Source organism: Heteronotia binoei, chromosome 6 (assembly GCF_032191835.1).
Source record: "Heteronotia binoei isolate CCM8104 ecotype False Entrance Well chromosome 6, APGP_CSIRO_Hbin_v1, whole genome shotgun sequence".
Taxonomy (NCBI): domain Eukaryota; kingdom Metazoa; phylum Chordata; class Lepidosauria; order Squamata; family Gekkonidae; genus Heteronotia; species Heteronotia binoei.
The window spans coordinates 699722-713201 of record NC_083228.1 but is presented as its reverse complement, the minus strand read 5'-3'; the positions used below and the strand labels follow the sequence as shown (position 1 = coordinate 713201).

The following is a 13480-nucleotide window of genomic DNA, read 5'->3' as shown; positions in this document are numbered from 1 at the left end:
GTAATATATTGAGTAACTGTCTGAAATAAAGATACGGGCGCAACACTTTGCCCACCACCCTGTGTCAGAAACACTGCCTCTGGAAAGTGCTAATGCTGCGCCTTTGAAGCTTATGATGCATTTATTGGGCCACCATTTTGGGGTGAATTCAAACATTTGTTACCAGAAACTGTGATGCTGAAGTCTGAGATTTTTGTTCTATGATGACTCATCCCATTTTTAAAGGATAAGAGGACACTGGGAGGCACTTCCGGGAGAAAGTTCTTGCCTCGTGTGCAAGCGTACAGTCACTTTACATCAGAGTCTGCCCCAAGTATCAATGAGTCCTGAGCAAGAGTATGGTCGACAGGCTCCTGGTTTCAGCTCTGACACCCCATACAGCATTGGCCTCCCAGCTCACTCAGGACAGAAATCTGATGGGAGAAAGAGGTCCTGATACCAGGTTCTTCTGTGACCAAACAGGCAACTGCCCAGAGACTAATTTAGGCAAAAATGACAAAGTGAAATTATGCACATGCCTACATACCATCAAGTCACAACTGACTTTTGATGACCCCAGCAAGGGGCTTTCAAAGCAGTCTTCCTTCTTTGGTGGATTCCCACTGGAGGGCCAATCCTGCTCAGATCAGGCCATACTATACTATCCCACATCCCAAAGTGAAATTAAAAGGGACTGTACTGATACCATTATTTTTAGACATACTGCTTAAAATATTTGATTCTGCCTTCTGACCAGGTCTGAAGTAGGCAGATTATCTAGGCAAGGGACAGAAAGAATATACACACTCTCTCTACACCTGTACTGGAGGGGGATTTCACCAGAGTTAATTCATCGATTTCCTTCCATACTATTTTATTCTACTAACATTACCATTCTTTCTCCAGTGAGCTCCAGTGGAAGCTATAAAAGGTAAGAAGGACTCCTTTAAGCAGTGGAAAACCAGCAGTGGAAAACCAGTCCAAGTGAGATTAGTAAAAGGGAACACAGGCTGTGGCAAATCAAATGCAAGACTGTGATCAGGCAGGCAAAAAGGGACTATGAGGAGCATATTGCAAAAAACATAAAGACCAACATTTCTTCATATATTAGAATTTCTTCATATATTAGAAGTAGGAAACCAGCCAGGGAGGCAGTGGGGCCCTTGGATGACCATGGGGTAAAAGGATTACTGAAGGAGGATAGGGAAATGGCTGAGAAGCTGAATGAATTTTTTGCCTCCATCTTCACTGTGGAAGATTAGAACTTTTTGCCCACCCCAGAACCACTAATTTTGGAAGGGGTGTTGAAAGACCTGAGTCAGATTGAGGTGACAAAAGAGGAGGTCCTACAACTGATGGATGGATTAAAAACTAATAAGTCACTGGGTCCGGATGGCATACATCCGAGAGTTCTGAAAGAACTCAAAGTTGAACTTGTGGATCTTCTAACAAAAATCTGCAATCTTTCATTGAAATCTGCCTCCGTTCCTGAGGACTGGAAGGTAGCAAATGTCACCCCCATCTTTAAAAAGGGTTCCAGAGGAGATCCGGGAAACTACAGGCCAGTCAGTCTGATTTCAATACCGGGAAAGTTGGTAGAAACCATTATCAAGGACCGAATGAGTAGGCACGTTGATGAACACGAGTTATTGAGGAAGACTCAGCATGGGTTCTGTAAGGGAAGATCTTGCCTCACTAACCTGTTACATTTCTTTGAGGGGGTGAACAAACATGTGGACAAAGGAGACCCAATAGATGTTGTTTACCTTGACTTCCAGAAAGCTTTTGATAAAGTTCCTCATTAAAGGCTCCTTAGTAAGCTCGAGAGCCATGGAGTAAAAGGACAGATCCTCTTGTGGATGAAAAACTGGCTAATTAATAGGAAGCAGAGAGTGAGTATAAATGGGCAGTCTTCGCAGTGGAGGATGGTAAGCAGTAGAGTGCCGCAGGGCTCAATACTGGGTCCCATGCTCTTTAACTTGTTCATAAATGATTTAGAGTTGAGAGTAAGCAGTGAAGTGGCCAAGTTTGCAGATGACACTAAATTGTTCAGGGTGATGAGAACCAGAGAGGATTGTGAGGCACTCCAAAGGGATCTGCTGAGGCTGGGTGAGTGGGCGTCAACGTGGCAGATGTGGTTTAATGTGGCCAAGTGCAAAGTAATGCACATTGGGGCCAAGAATCCCACCTACAAATACAAGTTGATGGGGTGTGAACTGGCAGAGACTGACCAAGATAGATATCTTGGGGTCGTGGTAGATAACTCACTGAAAATGTCAAGACAGTGTGCGTTTGCAATAAAAAAGGCCAACGGCATGCTGGGAATTATTAGGAAGGGAATTGAAAACAAATCAGCCAGTATCATAATGCCCCTGTATAAATCGATGGTGCAGTCTCATTTGGAGTACTGTGTGCAGTTCTGGTCGCCGCACCTCAAAAAGGATATTATAGCATTGGAGAAAGTCCAGAAAAGGGCAACTAGAATGATTAAAGGGCTGGAACACTTTCCCTATGAAGAAAGGTTGAAACGCTTGGGACTCTTTAGCTTGGAGAAACGTCGACTGTGGGGTGACATGATAGAGGTTTACAAGATAATGCATGGGATGGAGAAAGTAGAGAAAGAAGTACTTTTCTCCCTTTCTCACAATACAAGAACTCGTGGGCATTCAATTAAATTGCTGAGCAGCCAGGTTAAAACAGATAAAAGGAAGTACTTCTTCACCCAAAGGGTGATTAACATGGAATTCACTGCCACAGGAGGTGGTGGAGGCCACAAGCATAGCCACCTTCAAGAGGGGTTTAGATAAAAATATGGAGCAGAGGTCCATCAGTGGCTATTAGCCACAGTGTGTGTGTATATATAAAAAATTTTGCCACTGTGTGACACAGAGTGTTGGACTGGATGGGCCACTGGCCTGATCTAACATGGCTTCTCTTATGTTCTTATGTTACCTGTGAAGCCAAAGATAGTCACTTCCTCAAGACCTACCCCAACAGCTTCCTGGCTCCTCCTCTTCCCCAGCCAAGCCCAACACATAACTATTCCAACTGCACAGGCTCAACAGGTTTGTCTTCTGCACTGAGAATAACAAGAGGGAAGGAAGCCTGTGTTCACAAAAACACCTTTATTTCATCTGCTTAATCTGTGCCTCAAATTGCAGACCTCTGGAGAGATTGGCACTGGCTATGTGTGTAAGGCAGAGGCATCAGAAAAAAATGTGAAAATACTGATCAGAGCTGAATCCCACACACAGAACCACACTCATTCTCATCTTCTGGGCTGCAAGGCAAAGACTGTCTCAGTGCAAGCTTAGCTTTAGTCCACCTTCAAGCATGTTCCTGTGAGTGACAGAAAGCTGACCCACCCTGCAAGTTGGAATATATCTAAAGAATTCTTCTAACCCCTTGAAATCATCCACCAAGAAAGATGAAGAAAGTCTGACCGCAGCGCAAGTTATGAAACACCAGGAACTTCCTTGCACTGGTCTCTCTGAAAAGGTACACCCCATCTCCTAGCAAGGCAGTTATTAAAAAGCACCATACAGTACTGAGCCAAGCCCCACCCCAAGCATGGACTGAACTGGACCTACATTTCCCGTGTGGCCTGGCAGCAACAGAGGATTGTCCAGGGCTTAATGATCGTCTGCTGCCCAGGCTGTTTTGGGGAAATGGACACAGTAGGTGGGATGAGGCCACAGTGGGAAGAGAGGCACTTGGGTCCAATCTGGAAGGGGCCTGACAGTTTTCAAACAAGGAGTTTGTGTTTACAGCCCATAACCCCACAATAAGAACAGCATATCAGTCATTATTTAGCAGCAGGATGGTCAGTGCAATTCCATGAGCTCCCCAAGCCCTAACAAAGCGCCTCCAAAAGCAGCAGCCCTGAAGTTCCTTGACACTGGGAGGTTCCTGCAATACAGCCAGATGATCTCCTGCAGCACGAGGATGACCCAAAAGCCAGGAAATGATGGGAAAGGGGCTTGGGAAGGCAGAGGAGACAAGGAGGCTGGCATTTGCTCTTGCCCCGAGTTGCATTCGTACTGCGCTGAGGTCCAGCGAAGGGACTTCTTGAAGAACCTGCAGCAGGAAGACACTCAAGGAGCCGCACACTGAGGTGCCTGAGTGGCAGCTACTTCCAGCCACAGCCCCCCTCAGGAGGAGATCCAGCATCCAACTGCCAAAAGAAAACCTCTGCAAGCCCACACCCTCCTTCCACAGTGACGGTCCAGGCCGCGGAGATCCTAAATGTCGAGCTTCTGGGCAATGGTCAGGAGAGCCTTCAGGACAGGCATGAAGCCAGAGACATCGCTGAACCTGCTGCTGTTCACCACCTGTGTGTGCACCGCCAGGGCCTGCTGGTAGCTGCCAGCCTCTGCACAGCGAGTCAACTCGTGGAGGCCCAGCAGGATGGGCTGGGAGAGCTGGGAAAAAAGGAGAATGTTAAGAGAACCTGGCCATGCGCCCTCTGTTATCTGACAGAAGAACCCACAGAATCAACAATGGCTTCCAAACACTGTGCCTGTAGTCTGGTGGGAATGGAGAAAGCATGCTCCGAACTGCTGCCCCTCTACTGGAGCTACTCTGTACACCATGCGCTAGTCATATGGTGCATCAAATGCATATCATCACCCACTCTCACTCAAGAATAAGAAGAACAAAAGAAGAGCCTTGCTAGATCAGACCAGTGGTCTCTCTAGTCTAGCAGTGGCCAACTAGTTCCTCTGGAGGGCCAACAGCAAGGCATAGAGGCCTTGATAAGAAATTAAGAAAAGCCCTGCTGGATCAGACCAGGGAGGGTCCATCTAGTCTCACACAGTAGCCAACCAGTTCCTCTGGAGGGCCAACAACAGCCATAGAGGCTGAGTGTCAAGCATGTTATTTCTAAATGCTGGTTTATCCATACTTTCTCCATCTCCCCTTCTCCCCTCTCTTCCTTTCCTCTTTCTTTCAGTAGAAGCATAATAAATCTCTCTGCCTCAGGAGTTGTAAGTAACCTTGTAATAATAATGTAAAATGCCTCTCCTACAGATTCTCACCAACAGGTCTTATCAGTCAGTAAATAATGCGTGAGAAAAGGAGATGTTCCCATTCCTTAGTAACCAAAGATAGTTGATAGCAGCCTTTGAACCTTCAATGCAATTTGCATCTTTATGTTATTCTTTTGAAGTTATGTATAACCCTGCCTTTGAAGTAACCCTTAAGATACTATGCAATGTAGAGATCTGTATTACTTCCAAGGTTTCAGTCCTTGGAACAAATCATGGAGTTTCAATAAAATAAGTCTTTGATTTTAAAACAAAAGCTTGATTATTTTGAAATATTGATGCTTGACACTGAGGCCTTCCTCGGATGTTGCCTCCTTGCATTGGTATTCCGAGGTTCACTGCCTCTGAGTGGGGAGGTTCCCTTTAGTCACCATGGCTAGTAGCCACTGATAGACCTCTCCTCCATGAGTCTGCCTAATCCTCTTTTAAAACCATCTATGCCTATAAGAACTAATAGCAGAGATTGGCTCACTTCAGTTGTTTGTCTCACTTTTCACCCAGGCAACAACAAGGATACACAACATTCACTTATCGCACTTAGAAGTATTCAAGGTAATGAGTGTTTTGCTGCTTGGAACAGAACTGTGGAGGAAGTTTCCCCTGCAAATGCGAGAGCTCTCACATAGAATAAAAAACCACATCACATGGCACAAAGTGCCCTGAAGTCTGGTTACTGAGTGGTGTGGGAAGATCCAGTGCCAACACTGACAAATGCAACACCCCATACCTGACCCCCCCAAGTTTGAGGAAAGCAAAATTTTAAGTCAGTCTGGGGATTTGCTATGATGCTGACCCAGCCTTAGCTCTCCTTCTGAGCTGAGCAGCAGCCAACTTTTTCCATCCTAAAGAACATAAGAGAGGCCATGTTGGATCAGGCCAATGGCCCATCCAGTCCAACACTCTGTGTCACACAGTGGCCAAAAAATGGAGAGCCAGTTTGGTGTAGTGGTTAAGTGTGCAGACTCTTATCTGGGAGAACCGGGTTTGATTCCGCACTCCTCCACTTGCACCAGCTGGAATGGCCTTGGGTCAGTCATAGCTCTGGCAGAGGTTGTCCTTGAAAGGGCAGCTGCTGTGAGAGCCCTCTCCAGCCCCACCCACCTCACAGGGTGTCTGTTGTGGGGGAGGAAGGTAAAGGAGATTGTGAGCCGCTCTGAGACTCTTCGGAGTGGAGGGCGGGATATAAATCCAATATCTTCAATATCTTCAAAAATCTCCAAGTAGCCACAGCTCCTTCTATCATCCTTCCACCCTGCAGCCTTCACTGTGTGGCCTTGCCTAGCTGTTCATGGTTCCATTTTTCACTCTTGAGACTGTGCTGCTATCTAGTTTGGAAAGGAGCCACAGAGGAAGAGCACATGAAGCTGCCTTATGCTATCAAGGTTAGGGCTTTCTGCTCTGACTGGCAGCAGCTCTCCATGGTCTCATGTGGAGATCTTTCACATCATCCACTACTTGATTCTTCCAACTGGAGATGCCAAGGATTGAACCCGAAACCTCCTGCATGCCAAGCAGATGCTTTGCTGTTGAGCCACATTCCACAGGAGATCCCTGGGCTCAATCCCAGGCTTTCTAGTTACAGTGGGAGCTCACAGGAGCACAGCTCCTACACTTTTCTGACAGTTCCACCTCCTCCTTCCCACCTTGTACACTGAATAGTAGGTGCAGCTGCATAACAATCCCTGGATGAGCTCCACCACCTTTTTTCCTATAAAACAACCCCTGGTTACAGTGGACCTCAAGAAGTGTGGCTGGGGGAAAAGTCCATGTCTGAGAGCGCCTTGAGAGTGTTGCTGCCACTTGCCACAGACATTCAGTCATCCAGCTCAGTATAAGACAGCTCCTCATACCTGACACATTACAACTCACAAGTGCTTTTGGACCCAAAATAGAGCTGGAAGCAGGGAAGAAAATACTTTTCACCAAGACACTGGGGCGTGGGTAAAAGCATCATAGTTCACCCCCCTTCCATTCCCTTCTTGGCCATTCCAACCCTTTAAGAGGATTCTAGAGGCTGATTTTATGTATAGTTCTAGCAATCATTTGCAACCAGATTTTCCTGGATGAAACAGGAAAATCCAGTTGCAAACAATTGATTATAGTGCACTGAGTGCGGATTATCCGATGTGAGTAAAAACAGCTTAAGAGACCATGCCACTCAGGGTCTCAAGTGATATGCGCTAGCACATACCGCCTGCTCCTGCAGTTTTTCATATAAACACTCCAGCCGTTGAGTTGCATCTTCCAGCTTCCTTCTGGTTTTCTGCAACAAGAAAGAAAGAACTGCCACAACTCCTGGTTGAGGAGAAAAGGCTGGGGATACTACAATAGCACAGGTGAAGTACAAAGTCAAGTTTCACTCCAGAACAGGAAACGCTTCGAAGCCTTCAAGACCCCTAGATTTGGCCAGACTGTACTCTGCCTTAGAAGAGGCCAAACAAAAATCTCACTTGTGGGGTTTTGAGCCCAACTGGGAATGGCAGTTATCAATCTAATCTATAAATGAATAAAAATGGGTGGTGTGGGGGGACAAGAAAACCTGTCCATATCAGAATACTCTCCAAACCCAGCTTTTGTTCTGCTGTATTCCTGTCAAAAGGAATTGGCTTCCATGATCCAATCAAAGTATTGGTCTCCAAACCAACTCGCACGGGACATTGCTGGTGAAGAATTCTGTCACAACCCATTGCCAATAGGACTACAGATTAAGCAGGAAGAGGAAAGCTGGCTCTTTATAGCTCTGCCACTCCCTGAGGATGTGAAAGGGAGAAATTGTCTTTTCTCCCATTTGGGGAGAAGCAGTCCTGAAGCACACAGATTCCATAGCAGAAGGAAAGACTATATGGCCATTAGCTTTGTTTTGATCAGAGCTCTAAGGCCTCAGTTATAGAGAGAAGGTGGCGAGAGAGGTAGATGTAAAACAAGAGGGGGAACTGGACATGATCAGATTCTCTAAATGAAGATGAGCACTGCATGGTCAGAAGCTACTGACTTTCAAGAGAATGCCAACAGATAAAGGGAGCAATCCTGAACAGGTCTACTCAGAAGCAAGCCACATATTATTCCTGAGAAAGTCTCCAAATAACTGTCACCTAAATTTCTGAAGTCAAACATAATAATGCCTTCTGCAAAACAAGCAAGTTGTGGAATGCAGATTGAAGCAGGACACTGGCCTAATTCTGTCTCCTGTCTTAAAAAAAAAGGGGGGGGAGGAGATGAAGTGATCAAAGACTTACAATGTCAGTGGCGACGGATAAACAGCGCTGAAGCAGGCTTTCAAAGGTGGTCTTCAGCACCTGATGCTCAGGAGGGATCTCCCTCTTCTTAACTTGCACCACAGGCAGTTCATGAAACTAGGAGGAGGCAGGAAGAGGCAAACACTGTAGGACTGTCCTTAAAGGGTGGACAATACACATCTAGATGACCCCTTCCACCTGAGTGGAACCATGTACAAGACACCAAGCAAATTTTGACTCACACACTGCTTTGGCAATAGCTCACAAGCCTTAGGCAAACATCCTGCAAATGTAAGAAATTCTCCACAAATGCAATATGTGGACATGTGTGTGTGTGTGTGTGTGCATGTGTGAGTTTGTATGTGCACCTGGAAGTCATGGCCACCTCTGGTGACTGACCCCTACTAAAGGCCTGGAGGATATTCAGAGAGGTGGCTGAATACAGCCTGCCCCTGCCCTCCCGGCTGCTGGTATTCCAAGGAGGCCTCCCATCGGAGTCCTTACCAGAGTCAACCCTGCTGAGCTTCCAAGACCTGATGAGGTCGGGCTTGCCTGAGCCATCCTGACTGAGGCAAAAGCTGGTTTGTTTTTTAAAGACTTGTCCCTTGGTTGAATCTTGGCAAATAAAGATGCCCAAGAAGCAGCCGTGCAGTGAAATATTGGATGCAGCAGGCAGACATACCCTTCAGAGCCAGTTTGGTGTAGTGGTTAAGTGTGTGGACTCTTATCTGGGAGAACTAGGTTTGATTCCCCACTCCTCCACTTGCAGCTGCTGGGATGGCCTTGGGTCAGCCATAGCTCTGGCAGAGCTGTCCTTGAAACGGCAGCTGCTGTGAGAGCCCTCTCCAGCCCCACCCACCTCACAGGGTGTCTGTTGTGGGGGGAGAAGATAAGGAAGATTGTAAGCCGCTCTGAGTCTCTGATTCAGAGAGAAGGGCAGGGTATAAATCTGCAATTCTTCTTCTTCTCCAAGATGATCCAGAAACTCCAGCTACTGCAAAATGCAGCAGAGCACCTGCTGATTGAGACGTTTGTGTGGGTACACAACCAGCCAGTGCTACGCCAATTGCAGTGACTACCAACTGAGTACTGGGTCCATTTCAAGGTGTTGGTTCTGAACTTTAAAACTTCTTGTGGCCGGACCAAGGGTCATTTTGTAGAAAAATAGGTGGTGGAACTCTCCAGGGATTGTTATGCAGCTGCACCTACTATTCAATGGACAAGGTGGGAAGGAGGAGGTGGAACTCTCAGAAATATTCAGGAGCTGTGCTCCTGTGAGCTCCCGCTGAATCCGAGGCCTGCCTGGGACCAACATATTTAAGGGACTGTCACATATGCCCCAGAGAGTCTTGCGGTTGGTGGACTGTTATTGCTGGTTGTCCCTGGCCCAAAGGGCATCCACTTAGATTGACCAGGGCTTTTCCTCCTACCTAAGATCAGGGCCCTGTGGGACCTATTCCAGTTTTGCAGGGCCTGCAAAACACAGCTGTTCCGCCAGGCTTTTGGTTGAGGTGGTGGGCACCCAATTATTTGGCCTTGCTTGCTGAAGCTTCTGGCTTGCATGATGCCCACATACATTTAGACCTTATTGTCTGATTATGGCTTAGCTGCTTCCAGTGATTTTGGATCGCAAAATGTTATCTTTTGTACTGCCTGTTTTTTAAAATTTTAATCCTTAATGAATAGAGGGAATGCTTATTAAATGTGCCGATGATACTAAATTGGGAGGGGTTGCAAATACAGTAGAAGACAGAAACAGGATACAGGATAACCTTGACAAGCTGGAAAACTGGGCTAAAATCGATAAAATGAATTTTAACAGGGATACATGTAAAGTTCTGTATTTAGGTAGGAAAAATCCAATGCATGGTTATAGGATGGGGGAGACTTGTCTTAGCAGTAGTATGTGTGAAAAGGATCTAGGGGTCTTAGTGGATCATATGCTGAACATGAGTCAACAGCGTGACGTGGCGGCTAAAAAGGCAAATGCAATTTTGGGCCGTATCAACAGAAGTATAGTGTCCAGATCACGTGAAGTGATGGTATCGCTTTACTCTGCTCTGGTAAGACCTCACCTGGAGTATTGTGTTCAGTTTTGGGCACCACATTTTAAGAAAGATATAGACAAGCTGGAACTGGTCCAGAGGAGAGCAACGAAGATGGTGAGGGGTCTGGAGACCAAGTCCTATGAAGAAAGATTGAAAGAGCTGGGGGTGTTTAGTCTGGAGAGGAGGTGGCTGAGAGGTGATATGATCACCATCTTCAAGTACTTGAAGGGCTGTCATATAGAGGATAGTGTGGAATTGTTTTCTGTGGCCCTAGAAGGCAGGACCAGAACCAGTGGGTTGAAATTAAATCAAAAGAGTTTCTGGCTCAACATTAGGAAGAACTTCCTGACTGTTAGAGCGATTCCTCAGTGGAACAGGCTTCCTCAGGAGGTGGTGGGCTCTCCTTCCTTGGAGGCTTTAAAACAGAGGCTAGATGGCCATCTGACAGCAATGAAGATCCTGTGAATTTAGGGGGAGGAATGTGTGAGTTTCCTGCATTGCGCAGGGGGTTGGATTAGATGACCCTGGAGGTCCCTTCCAACTCTATGATTCTATGAACCATTTATATTAGTATAATTGTTTTAATGGTCTTGTAAAACTTGTTGTCTGTGACCTGCCCTGAGCTTGCTTGCAGAAAGGGAGGGACATGAAACGAAATAAATAAAATAGATAAATCTAGGCTGAAATCCCATCTGAGCCAGGGGCCGACAAGGGGAGCTGTGGGACCTCTCTCTGTAGCCAGGGTCTCAAATACCTTGGTGAGCACGGATGAGTGTCCTCTCGGAGAGACAAGGGGTTGAAAAAGGCATAGCCACAATTCTCTGGCTAAGGAACAGGAATAAATAGTTGTGGGGTGAAGGATGAATGAGGGCTGTTCAAACTATATACAAGCATACATTTTTAAAAATGGCTTCTAACAATGTGGTTGCAGATTAAAAATAAATTAACCACTGGGTTTTTATATGTCCATTTGGTATCTCTTAAAAAAATGAACAAACCATTTAAGACAAAAATAAATACAATACAAAGCATCTTAAAAGAAAAGCCACACCCATCATCACTTCCAACCAAATTTATGACCTCTATCAAGCTCACCACCTTATGAGAAAACCTTTGTGGTTAACATTATTCTCTAGTTTAAAGAGCTGCCTTGGACGGGGGGGGGGGGGGGGAGATGGAACCCCTCAGTTGCACGTGGATTTCTAGTGATTCACTGTGCATCCACACAGAGAGAATTACATCACGATTGTTTAGCACAGGGCTTTCTTGCAGAAAAAGCCCAGCAGCTCATTTGCATATTAGGCCACACCTTCTGATGCCAAGCCAGTCGAAACTGTGTTCCTGCTAAAAAAAACACACCTGGTTATAAGTATGGTATGCAAGATCATGTGCTGTATTTCTTACAAAGGACAGCAAGAGTCAGGAACCAGAAGACCTTAAAGAACCAGTCCTTGAAGCCTGCTGTTCTCTGTTTCACAATATCCAGAGGTTTTTGAGTCTTAGCCAGAATAAGACACTATTTAGCCATAAAAATAAAACTTTAATGGTGACAGCAACTAATCCCGAGCCAAATGCTGGGCTAGAATATGGAAGACTAATGGCCATGCTCACCCGCATACTGCCTTCTGTTGGCATTCTTGGAGGCCTGCAAACATACTCCTGGGATGGAGGAAATCGCACAGGAAAACCTCCAGGAGGCCTTATGGGGAGGTTCATTATGGGAGTTGTGATTGGGGCAGGAGAGGTGAACTCAGGAACCTAAAAGGAAAAGAAGAAATTACACAGAGGGAGAGCACTTAAAACACGCTTTTGTTAACATCCACCATGACCCACAAGGATGCAGAACTAGCAGAAAAGGAGGGCACCACTGGGGTTTTCACAAAGCCAAGTATAGAAGAATTCAAAGATTCCAGTTTTCCATTTCTCTTTCTTTAATACAACTGCTTGTCTCACATGTCGTCAAGTCATTTCCACCTATGAACTAGCAACAGGGGCTTCTGCCACCCCAGGCTGAGCCCCTCCTGACTTCCAGTGTGTGTGTGGGGTGGTGGTGTAGCAGGGCAGTGGGTGTGCTGGGAGTATGCCCACTGCTGAACCATCCTGACCTCACCCAGCCTTCTCAGGGTCTGGGAGGGCTCAGTGGGGTTGTTCGGAGCCTGGCTGTGCCACCCCCTGACCCCACCCAGCCTTCCCGGCAGCAGGGGGGTGCACTTGGAGCCAGGCTGTGAGTGTGCTCACTGCTGAGGTGCCCCACCAAACCTGCTCAGCCTTCCTGGGGAATGTGAAAGCAGCCGGGAGGCACCTGCACAGTGTGGTTCTCGGAGCCTGCTTTTGCATTCCCTGGATCTGTAGCACTGACTGGGGGAATGCAAAAGTGGCCAGGCAGGCTTCAAGGAGCACATGTGCTGTGTGTGTGGAGAGAGGGCACCTTGCAGTGTCCCTGTAGGCCAGGTGATGCCCTGGGCAGCCACCTACTTGATCTACTCCCACAAGCCGTGACTAGCAACTTCCCAAACATTCTATCATTAACAGCCTGGCAGACTGAAGGCCATGGCTTCCTTTATGGAGTCCCTCAGGGTATCTAAGACACAACCACCACCACCTATCTCTGAACATATACAAACAGTTCTTTGCAGCAGGTTTAAGAGGTTTAAATCAGCTCCAACTCCCATTTCTCCTCTCCTTACTAGCGAGGAGATCACTTACTTTTTTCCTCTGGAGGCTGCCTCTCAGAGCAGAAGGACTGTCCCAGGATTCTTGGGCTGAAAGGTTGTAACAGCACAAGGGTCAGATTTACACAAGGGCAGGGTGTGAAGCTCCTGAGTGCACAGGCTATTGTTTCCCTCCCTCTTCCTGTCATGAGCCATCAGGAGATTTAACGTGCCAGTTCAGATCCAAACTACACATCACTTTGGTGATTTAACTTTTCTTGCATCTTTCCCAGTGGTGTAAGTCTGGCCAGAAGCAATTTTTGTTGGCTGGGGAAAACTCTTCCCTCAGACTCTTGCTGAGAAGATTTTTCTATAATCCCAAGGAGTTCTCTGTTTTTTAAACAGCCACTTTACAAGGGCCAGCACTAGCTTTTACTGGGACATCTTCCTCATAACTCCAGAATGTTGGGAGCTGTGTTTTTAAAACTTTTACATCTTTGTGCTACATGTTACCATAACTG

At 46.5% G+C, this 13480-nt stretch overlaps 1 protein-coding gene across 1 annotated transcript in view; it reads right to left on the bottom strand.

Annotated features, from left to right (window-relative positions):
* Positions 1–3087: 3087 nt before the first annotated feature.
* SEC31B (SEC31 homolog B, COPII coat complex component) overlaps positions 3088–13480 on the bottom strand; it is an 82974-nt gene continuing 72581 nt past the window's right edge. The window contains exons 19-23 of the mRNA XM_060240953.1: positions 13015–13070; positions 11920–12066; positions 8261–8377; positions 7216–7287; positions 3088–4400 (exon numbers count right to left, since the gene is read on the bottom strand). Coding sequence (XP_060096936.1) covers positions 4221–4400; positions 7216–7287; positions 8261–8377; positions 11920–12066; positions 13015–13070 — 572 coding nt within the window. The 3' untranslated portion in view covers positions 3088–4220. The remainder of the gene's footprint in view (positions 4401–7215; positions 7288–8260; positions 8378–11919; positions 12067–13014; positions 13071–13480) is intronic.